The 10,065-nt window shown below is 39.7% G+C and overlaps 2 protein-coding genes across 2 annotated transcripts; one reads left to right on the top strand and one right to left on the bottom strand.

Annotated features, from left to right (window-relative positions):
* The first annotated feature begins 227 nt into the window (after positions 1-227).
* On the top strand, positions 228-2,229 carry tpgs2 (tubulin polyglutamylase complex subunit 2). Its single transcript, XM_085353130.1, has 7 exons — positions 228-306; positions 413-492; positions 588-675; positions 838-978; positions 1,149-1,262; positions 1,450-1,613; positions 2,011-2,229. The coding sequence occupies exons 1-7, from the start codon at positions 240-242 to the stop codon at positions 2,227-2,229; spliced, it is 873 nt and encodes a 290-aa protein (XP_085209256.1). The 5' UTR covers positions 228-239.
* Positions 2,230-2,931: 702 nt separating this feature from the next.
* On the bottom strand, positions 2,932-9,557 carry aqp7 (aquaporin 7). Its single transcript, XM_085353129.1, has 7 exons — positions 9,495-9,557; positions 9,154-9,355; positions 6,041-6,167; positions 5,817-5,954; positions 5,350-5,468; positions 4,985-5,202; positions 2,932-4,844 (listed from the first exon to the last, which is right to left on the bottom strand). The coding sequence occupies exons 2-7, from the start codon at positions 9,289-9,291 to the stop codon at positions 4,658-4,660; spliced, it is 927 nt and encodes a 308-aa protein (XP_085209255.1). The 5' UTR covers positions 9,292-9,355; positions 9,495-9,557; the 3' UTR covers positions 2,932-4,657.
* Positions 9,558-10,065: the final 508 nt, after the last annotated feature.

The raw sequence follows: 10,065 nt of genomic DNA, 5'->3' as shown, positions 1-10,065 counted from the left end.
GGGAGCCAAGCGTTGCTAAGGAATAGATGTCCCGCCTTTCTCTTACAAGCAAAAATCTCATTGGTTGCGTTGTAGAAGGGTGGCTTTCTATTGGTGCAAATTCATGTCCGTTTTGCGTCCCTTCTCCCTCCGCTTGCGTCCGCAGATGAGCTATTTGGAGCAAGGGGAAGAATGCGCTACAGACATCTGCAAAGGATGCATTCTGGGTTTTGTACAAATTTGTGATCGCAATCACCCAAATGGAAGAAACAAAGGAGAGCTTCAAGATTGCCGATAGGCTGATGCTCGGTATCACTCGGATACTTGGTGTGTATGATTGTGATATGTATTGAGAGCGTTAGCTAGCAAAGCATTGAATTCTGTGAAAAAATAGATTGTAATAAATGTCATGAACTTGTCCTTGCTGGGACAGAGAACATGCCTGGGGTGGTCGACGTGCGTTTCGCAGAAAGAGAGCCTGCAGAGAAGAGGAGTTTGCTGTCATGGGAGCAGGTGGGAAGGAAGATGCATGGTAGATGTCAGATATTGATATGGCAGTACTGTATACTTTTGTCATGTGTTATTCATCTTTTGTGTTTATTTGCCAGAAAAACACATGTATATTACCAGAGGACCTGAGAGACTTCTATCTGACAACTGATAGCTTTACACTAACATGGAGCGTTAAACTAGACAGTAGGTGTCCTGATGTGTTCTGTCTGCATTCACAGTTTTCAAAAGAGAAAAAAAAGTCTGTTTTTATTTAAACTATTTTAAAGTAATGTTGTAAATGAAAATAGCAGCTTTTCTTATGTTCTTGGCACACAGCCCTCACTGTGTGGATGTGCTGTCTTTCAGGTGAGTGTGTTCCCTTAGGATGCATGATGATTAATAGTGTGGCCAGACTGTGCCCGCTGCTCCAGCCCGTGTCACTCTTCTCTCTGCCCAATGCGCCATCACTCGCTGACCTAGACTGGGAGGAGAGCGGCACAGAAAGTGGTAAATATTCACCTGCCGGATCCTCATGTGGGATCCTCAATTACAACACGTCACTTTCAATTACGTTTGTTTACAGTACGTGTGCTCAGTTGTGCAGAAAGCAGGCTAATGAATGAGCTCTTGATTGGACCGTAAATATTTATTCAAGATTCATTAATGCTATCTGTCAGGGTCGGCGCGTGTGCCCGTCGCACCTCATTTCGACTCCCGGAGCCGCATCTTCGAGCTGGATTCCTGTGGTGGGAATGGCAAAGTGTGCCTAGTCTACAAAAATTGCACTCCAGGTGCTCTGCTTGTGTATTGTATCTTATAGGTTATAATATATATATATATATATATATATATATATATATATATATATATATATATATATATATATATATATATATATATATATATATTTATTTAAAAAAATATTTTTTTTAAATCTGAGTTCCTTAAGTTAACATCCTTGCTTTTTTTTTTTTTCAGGTGTGGTTGCTCAGAGGAGTGAAATATGGTTTCTAGACCGCTCTCTGTGCTGGCATTTTCTGACCACAACCTTTACCTCTTACTACCGACTGATGATAACCCATCTGGGTCTGCCTGAGTGGCAGTATCACTTCACCCCATATGGCCCCAGCCCTCAGGCTAAGGTAGTCAAAGTGTCTAATCCTTTTTTTTTTTCAGAATATGTGCTGTGACATAAATTGTATTTTTAATATTTATTCATATTATTAACAACATGTGAGACCATTGCAGTTGTATGAATACATTTTATTCAGGATGATTCTTTCACAGTCTACTACAATACTGGCAAATGTAACATTTTAGTAAGTTAGCACAGCACTGAGTTTTAAGTTGCTTCCAGAGAGCATAATTATGTGCATAAGGTGCCATACATTCCACAGAATCAGATATAGCATTGCTGGCTCGGTTAGTAAATTAAGTAGTATTTTCAAAACACATTTGGTGTGGGTTTGTTTTTTTGTTTTTTTCCCCATGTGTTACATGGATTATGTTAAATTATGTATATCTTGGTTGCTGCTGCAGCAGTGGGCATCCCTCTACCAGCCTTTGACTTTCAACTGTGAGCTCAGTTTGGCGGATCCTGCTGGGGATTTATATCTGAACAAGCTGGATCCTTCCAAGGCTTTCAAAGGCAAAGCCAAGGTCCCAGCCCCCAAGAAGAAGCAGTCGACACAGTGCAACTCAGGGGGCGCAGCCAAGGGCCAAAGCAATGCAGGAAGACAAAGTGGAGCAAAGCGGTGAGAAGGTACCCGTACGATGAAGACATTTCCAAATGTCTCCAGTTCCCTCAGGAGCTGGACTCAGTTTGTTGGACTTGGTGCTGTTTGACATGTTTGCCAAGGCTGAGTTGATATGTAGCCAGGGTTGTTGCTGGCTAGACACATTGGAAAGGTGATACAGTTATAGTACTAAAAGTGTTGAAGGCAAAAAATGTTTCTAAATTTTATATGTTTGAGGAGACGATGGCAATTTCCATCACACCTGGCTTAGATGGTTAAAAATGAATCCCCCTCACATGTAGAAAGACACAATCCTGAATTTTATCCACCTTTGGATGCCAAGTGTTGCCAGAGTAATTAGTCTTTGAATTAACAGAGAGTTGTATCAGTGTATATTCAGTACTTATAAACTCATTTAAGGTAATGTTCACTACTGACAGCTTATGGTTAAAAAAAAATCATATAAAATCAAAGCAGACAGATGTACAATATAACTGTACCACTGCTGTAACCAGAACCAGAGTTTATAAGTGCTGCTGTTTTCAGTGGGCTTGATTTCTGAATGCATTATGTAAATTCTACATGCAGCATGTAATACTGTAAAGTGCGGAAATGGCTAGATAACACATCTCTTTATATTAATAACTTTAAACTTAAGGAAACAAGAAGACTTAATGTAATGCTGTGTATCTCACACCCTATATGTATTGATAATTGACAGGTTGAAAACTAACGTATAGGACTCAACAGATGCTTTTAGAGCTTCATTATCAAACATTAAGCCACATAAGTGTGAAGACAAACGTGACCTGTTACATTATAAAAGGACTACTAACTGGCCATTGTACTACTGCAGTGCCTCATGAATGCTGCTCTGTAATGTAAACTTCAGAAATGAACACTGTTTCTAACACAGATTATTCATCATGAGTGAATGAATATCAAAGGTATATTTTAACAGTTCAGGGCCACAGTTGTACAGCGGTTAGCACTGTCACCTCACAGCGTGGAAGGTCTCTGCGTTCAAATCCACAGAGTTTGCATGTTCTCCTGTGCCTGTGCGAGTTCTCACCAGATATTCTGGCTTCTTCCACAGACATTCACATCAGATTATCTGGTGACTCTAAACTGGCTGTAGGTTGTGAATGGTTATCTTGTGTTTGTTTCACATGATTTCTACTTTAAGTCTTCGCCACAGGTATGTCAAAACAACAAACCTCTATGAAAGCCAACAACGTAGTGCTTGCCCTAACCTGACGTGCGCCTCCCTTCATAAGCAACTATACATCGCACCAGATGGTACGTTTAGTACCACTGATTCCTCTTATGCATGTCTGGCTACGTTTTTGTGGCTGGCACTGCATCTAATAGATCAGGACATGATCACACGCACAAGCCTGAATACCCGCAACAACATCAGCCGCATACGTAGGTAGCCCCTGTCGACCCTACAAAGAATCACCAGAGAAGTTTAATTCAGCTAATACCCCTGCCACAGACCCCACCTACCGATTCTAAATTGGGTAAGCGCTTAAGATAATGGCTCTTGTAACACAAATATAAAGCTCAGTAGACCCAATCTCACATCTACAGTTTTGGTTCAAGTACTTTTTAGTATGTACTTTTTGTCTGTAGGCTGCTGTGCACAAGAATGCTAGAAAGAAAAATGTCTGTATTTGGTTTTGTCGCTGTCCTTTCAAGCGGTGAGGAGTCATCTCCTACTGTGTGTTTGGTTTTCAAAAAAATATATGATCCCAGTGTATGGGGGCTGTTTGCTTCTCTTTGCACACCCTTAAGTTTTTCCACAGTTGTGGAAGTAGTCCCCTGTTGAGTGTTAAAGTGAATGATATTTATGTCTTCTAAGGTTACATAAGCTGCTATTGCAGTAATAAAAACAACATGAGTGTGGTTTTGTCAAATTTTCATCTCTAAAGTGACCGTATGTTTGTCTCAAACCTTTTTATTGTAGCGTATAGTAACGAGTACAGTGAGTCAAAATGTCTAATAGTGTATATTTTATATGTATTGTAGTCTATCATTTACACTAACTCTAGAAGAATAATTCAGGGATGGGCAATTAATTTTCCCAAGAGACCACAATTAGGGCCTAATTGTAACATCTACTCTTACCAGTAGCAGCTTATAAAGGAATAATTAATATTGAGCAGAACTGAGTTCATCTTATTGGTCCAGCCCTCCACAACAGTCTCAGTTTCCCATGTTGCCACTTGGGAAAATTAACTCACCACACCCAATTTAAGTTGATGTTGAAATTGTGTAAAACACGGTGAGCATTTTTGATTTGAACAAATCTTTATTTCACTCCCTGTTTGCTAATCATCCTCTGTCTCCCATCTAACAAGTTAGTTTTGGGCTTTTTAACCCTTTACCTTCATTGAATGTTGCATCTTCATAGAGCTATTCACTTAGCTGTCAACTTAGCTAGGGTGTCACACACACATATTTTCAATGGTATTTATCTCTTTATCCAGAGGGACAGCTTCTTCAACCATCTCTCCACCCGCTTTAGAGAGGTGTGAGTGATGCAGTTCCACAACAGCCTTGTATAGCCCTGCTCCAAGGACTCCTCCAATAGGGGGGGCAACTAGAGGCACCCACCACCATCCGTTTCCAGCCCTACACAGATAAAGGCAGCAAACCACAAAAAAGTAAATAGTTAATTAATAATGAAAAGTAGTTGGGGGGGGGTTTATTCTTGACTAATCCTTGATTAAGGTGGAAAAAGCAAAAGAAAATGATATGGCCTTTTTGTGTACCTGAACACATCAGATCCCCAGCCTGCCATGGCAGTGAAAACCCTGGGTGCGATGTCTCTGGTGGGGTTGATGGCATAGCCACTATTGCTACCCAAAGAAATGCCAATGAGAAGCACCAGGAAACCCGCAAATGCAGGCTCACTTCCTGCTGGCGCTGGTTTGTTCTTCTGGTCGGATAGAGCCATAAGGCACAGTAGTAGCATCGCTGTGCCAAATACCTTCCCCAAACACACACATAGAACAAAAACATCAGTCTGGAAAGATAACCGTGTAGAAAGCCATCTAGTAAAGGAAATCATTCATGCTGATTATGTCTGATGATGGAGAGTTGTAACTATGAAGCTTTAGTTGACTTTCAGTGCTACCTGGTCAAAAAATCCAGCTATCAGAGAGAGGTATGGAGCAGGATAGGTGGCAAAGATACCAGCAGTGGCCTTCTCACCAGTCACAGTCAGGTTTCCTCTACAGTAGTCATGAATGGCTTCTGCAAACATATCAAACAGATAAATCGTGATAGTTGTGTGACTCCAAGAAATCGCAGCAATACTTCAGTAACAGTGCCTCCAGATCTGTATGAGTTGTTTTCCATGTGGTTTTTATAATACTTTTTCTAGGACGTTTGCCGCTTAGGACACATGATGGTGCAGTACAGCATGGTGGGCCTCTTCATAATGTGTTCCACATGTGTAGATGCAGAAAAACATCAGATAAGCTTTAAATTTAAATCATGCATGGGCCGATTTCCTGAGACTTTGCTTCTTTGTTTTTGAACCTTCAAGTGACCTAGATACCTATTTTTTCTTTTTTAACACATACTGTTGCGTTTCCTCACCATAGTAGACAGCATAAATTGTCCCTGCTGCAAGAAATGACCCCAATAGCTGTGCCGAAATATAAAGAGGTAGCATCTTCCACGGGAGGCGGCGAAACACACACATTGTGAATGATACAGCGCCATTCATATGAGCCCCTGAAACAGATCAAAAGAGCAAAATATGACTGCTGAACAACAATTGGAAAGCATTTCATAGGTTTTGATGTCATCATCTTTCATACCCGAGATCTTCCCTCCAACATGAGACCCCATGGCAACAGCCAGTCCAAAACCCAGGTTGATGCTGAGGTACTGTCCAAAAGCTCCCTGACCAGTCACTACCTGGGCCACAGACCCCAAGCCCAATGACTGGAGACAAAGAGAACCCATATATCATTTATGCAGTCAAACATAGAAACAGATTACAAGAAATACTTTCCAGGAAGCTTATTTCACAATATAAGAAATGTTTGAGGCAAACTGTGATTAAGTGCTGGCAGCCAGATTCTTTTGTAATCGACAATAGCAGTTTCTCACTGTAAAAAATCTTATAGTGTAACACTGTCAGCTGTTTGGTTGCTATTATTCTGCCACTTTAAATCTAATAGTAATGATTGTAAAACACCTGTAAAATATCTCAATTTACTGTAAATATTTGGCTGTAAAAACAAACTCATCCTGAGCTCCTTGTCTTTTTGACATATGACAAGATATCAGCTCATCACATGATTCTCCTACTCCTTGCACTGCAGATTTATATGAATGTCAGTTTATCAGCCACCACTACACTGAATGCTGCCAGGATGCAAGGAGTTGGACCACAGTTACAGTCTTGAAGCAACATAAACATAATTTCCTGTACAACTTTTCCCTCTCCAGCAATGGAATTGTCTAACAAAACATTTTAAAAAATCCTGTGCACCAGCTTGATATGATGTAGGGAAAGCCACTCAACAAATATATAGTGTGCATCCAGAAAGTATTCACAGCCTTTGCAAAATATTTTGTTGAAGCACCTTTGGCTGCAATTACAGCCTCAAGCCTTTTGTTTTTGGTGAACCAGCACTCCTTATTCAACTTGGTGGAGCTTGAGATACTCTACAGTCATTTTCAGACAGGTTCCTTCCCTCTGGCTGGGCTGCTTAAGGACATTTGCAGAGCTGTGCCAAAGCCGCTCCTTTGTCATCTTGGCTTTGTGCTTAGGGTCGTTGTCCTGCTGGAAGAGAGCTGCTTCGCCCAATCCAGTCCAGAGCTCTTGGGAGCACATTATCATCCAGGATGTCTCTGTATATTGCACATTCATTCATTCAAGTTCCTGCTGCTGAAAAACATCCCACAGCATGATGCTGCCACCATTTTACTACTGAGTTCAAATTTTATTTCATCAGACCAGAGGATTTGGTTTCTCATGGTATGAGAGTCCTTCAGGTGCTTTTTGGTATATCCCAGGTGGGCTGTCATTTGACTTTTACTGAGAAGTAGCTTCTGTCTGGTTACTACCACACTGGCCTGATTGGTGAAGTGCTACAGAAATGGTTGTACTTCTGGAAGGTTTTCCTCTCTCTACAGAGCAACACTGGAGCTCTGTCAGAGTGACCATTGGGTTCTTCATTAGCTTCCTAACTATGGCTATTCCAAAATGGAATAACCTGGAGCCAGATAATTGAGGCTCTGTGCCTTGAAACTGTCCTGTCTCAGAGGTCTCCAGACAATTTCTTGGACATCATGGCTTGGTTTTTGCTCTGACATGCACTGTCAGCTGTGGGACATCATACAAACAGGTGTGTGCCTCTCCAAATCACATCCAGTTGGCTGACTTTACCACAGGTGGAAGTTGTCGAAACACCAGTGGAACATCAGAGGCTCAGTGGACACTCAATTTTGAGTGTCACAACAAAATGTGGTGAATACTTATGTACATGTTATAGTTTTGCTTTTTTATTTTTATATCTATTTATAAACATTTCAATATTTTTTTACCTTTGTCATTATGAAGTATTGTGTTTAGAATTTTTTAGGTGAAAAATGAATTGAATCCATTTTGAAATATCACTGTAACATGACAAAAATGTGGAAGTGTTATGAATACTTTCTGGATGTAAACAAGAAGCACTCTGAGAGTTTAAACCTCCACAACGCAGCTCACTCTCTGGGCAGAATTTACTTTTAAGAGAATGGTATAATTCAGTTTATTTTCTTTGTTCGCACACATTTTTGTTCTCACATGTTTTAAATCTGTATACGGTACTACGGTACTATATGTTCACAATACACATCACACTTGTAAGCGTCATAGTTTCTAAGTTATAAGGTTTTTTTGTAACTTTTCAACCGATGAATAATTTAAGTCTCCTAGAAGGCTTTAGTGAATGTAAGCCAAATTTTAATGGCATGTTAACATGACCTTATCTACACGCCTAGAAAGCGTTATCAGAATTGAGCTGTCTTGCTTATAGACAGATTGACACGCACCCAAATGCTACCAAAAGAATAACCTCTCTGACGGAGGTAAGTAGCAAAAAGTTACGTTTTTTGGGAGGTTTTTTTTGTTTGTTTGTTTTAATTATTTCTAGAAGTACCTTCGTTTCTAAACATACTGTATAAGTAACATTTTCTTTCTTACTTAAAAGTTAAAAGGCTGAGTTGCACAATTAATTTTCATTTTAATTATGGTACTGCACAAATGTAAAAGACACCACACTACTGAATTATCTTGCTTTTAACTCAAGCGGCTATGTTATCAGGGTAAAAAAAAATGCTGACACTGAAAAACTGTAGCCATTCTATCAGGAAACAGGAAAAGTCTGGTTCCCCCAACAAAGTCACGAGTATTTTGTTTCTGTCAGGATTCCGAATCACAAACACAGTAAGTGCAATTCTTTTGTGCTCACATTCAGGCATTTACGCTTCCCATGTTCATCATGTTATAAATGCATGTGTTTTTCTTCCAGGCTTCTAAGTAAAAGGTTTATTGTAACAGCTGACGTGTGACTTCTGGAAACCTCTTCAGCTGGCTTGCTGCCTGACTATTACTCTATAATAATACTAGACTCTCAGGTTCATTCACTGAACCTGACAATGTGACTGTTAATAGTGCTTATGTGTGTGTGTGTATTTGGGAGAATGTTGCAACTTATCAGGATAAAGAGCACGACATTAATGATTAATAGCATATGGGTGCTACAGATAAGCAATTAGATTCTAAACAGAAAGAAGACCCGATAAATGAAAAGTCAAAATGTCAGCGGAATCATGGATTTGAGAGGTGCTTTTACAGTTTTTAATGAGATATTACATATTATTATTTGAAAGCATATGACACTTCAGAAATCTTGTGATAATACTGTATTCTTACCATCATGACATATGTGCTAAGTGATTCAGCAAGTCCCACACGAATGAGTTCATTCTTTAGCCAAACTTTGGATCGAGTTACTTTACCTCCCCTCTGCTGAAACACCCTGGGTTTTACTGACTGCACCAAGTCCTTCATTTCTTCTTCTTCTACTTTTTCTTCCTCTTCTTCTTTCCTTCCAACCTCAGGACTTTTTTTTACCCTTTTTGAATGAGAAAAAAAAAACTACACATTCAGCCTTGGTTGAAAAATTTATGAAGTGACTGGCACACAGTACTTTGCAAACAAGACCAACTTTTTGTCTCCTGACCTCAAAAGTTCCCCTTTTTCCACTCACTTACCTAATTGTGTTTCTCAGTCTCTCTTTGTCACTCACATCCAATGGAAGTTGTCCACAATTTAAAGGCTTCAACACACTCTCACCCACCTCCACCCCCTTCTTCTCTCCCCTCCTCCTGGAAATGGCCAAAGATACAGTGACACACACCCTGCTGTGCTTGATTATCTGTCAAATTTGTCATAATAAAAACACTTTAAATACATCTGTGGAGTACTTTATTCAGAACTGAAACTCATTACAAGTTAACTTACTAAAAGGCTGAATAAGATGTTTTTATTTTTTTTATATTATTATTTATGGCTTTTACAGCAACAAAAAGTTACCTTGAAATTATTATGTAGACTTTTTTTAATTGTTCCATGTTGTTTTGTGCACATGTTCTGTATACTTCTGATTATATGAAATGCACTTTACATCTACACTTACACTTCGCACCTTACATTACTGAAGTGGGGTCAAAACAGCATAAACTATTGGTTGAAGCAAGGCTGCTACAGTAACACACTATCTGGACTTCATAGCATTACAAAGTCCATACATGCTTTTTCTCTCCTAAATAAGCAAAAGAAACA

Source organism: Diplotaxodon limnothrissa, linkage group LG5 (assembly GCF_057381915.1).
Source record: "Diplotaxodon limnothrissa isolate DT_005_m linkage group LG5, D_limnothrissa_male_GT1.1, whole genome shotgun sequence".
Classification (NCBI taxonomy): domain Eukaryota; kingdom Metazoa; phylum Chordata; class Actinopteri; order Cichliformes; family Cichlidae; genus Diplotaxodon; species Diplotaxodon limnothrissa.
Note: the sequence above shows the minus strand (reverse complement) of the source record. Positions and strands in the feature narration are given on the sequence as shown.

What these genes read in the sequence shown, in the direction of transcription:
- aqp7 (XM_085353129.1), bottom strand. Translation starts at nt 9,291, where the DNA reads ATGAAGGACTTGGTGCAGTCAGTAAAACCCAGGGTGTTTCAGCAGAGG. An exon ending in TTAGCACATATGTCATGATG is followed by an intron (nt 6,168 to 9,153) that starts GTAAGAATACAG and finishes CTTTGTCTCCAG; the next exon opens with TCATTGGGCTTGGGGTCTGT. An exon ending in TGTTGGAGGGAAGATCTCGG is followed by an intron (nt 5,955 to 6,040) that starts GTATGAAAGATG and finishes GATCTGTTTCAG; the next exon opens with GGGCTCATATGAATGGCGCT.
- tpgs2 (XM_085353130.1), top strand. Translation starts at nt 240, where the DNA reads ATGGAAGAAACAAAGGAGAGCTTCAAGATTGCCGATAGGCTGATGCTC. An exon ending in CGGTATCACTCGGATACTTG is followed by an intron (nt 307 to 412) that starts GTGTGTATGATT and finishes TTGCTGGGACAG; the next exon opens with AGAACATGCCTGGGGTGGTC. An exon ending in ATGGAGCGTTAAACTAGACA is followed by an intron (nt 676 to 837) that starts GTAGGTGTCCTG and finishes GCTGTCTTTCAG; the next exon opens with GTGAGTGTGTTCCCTTAGGA.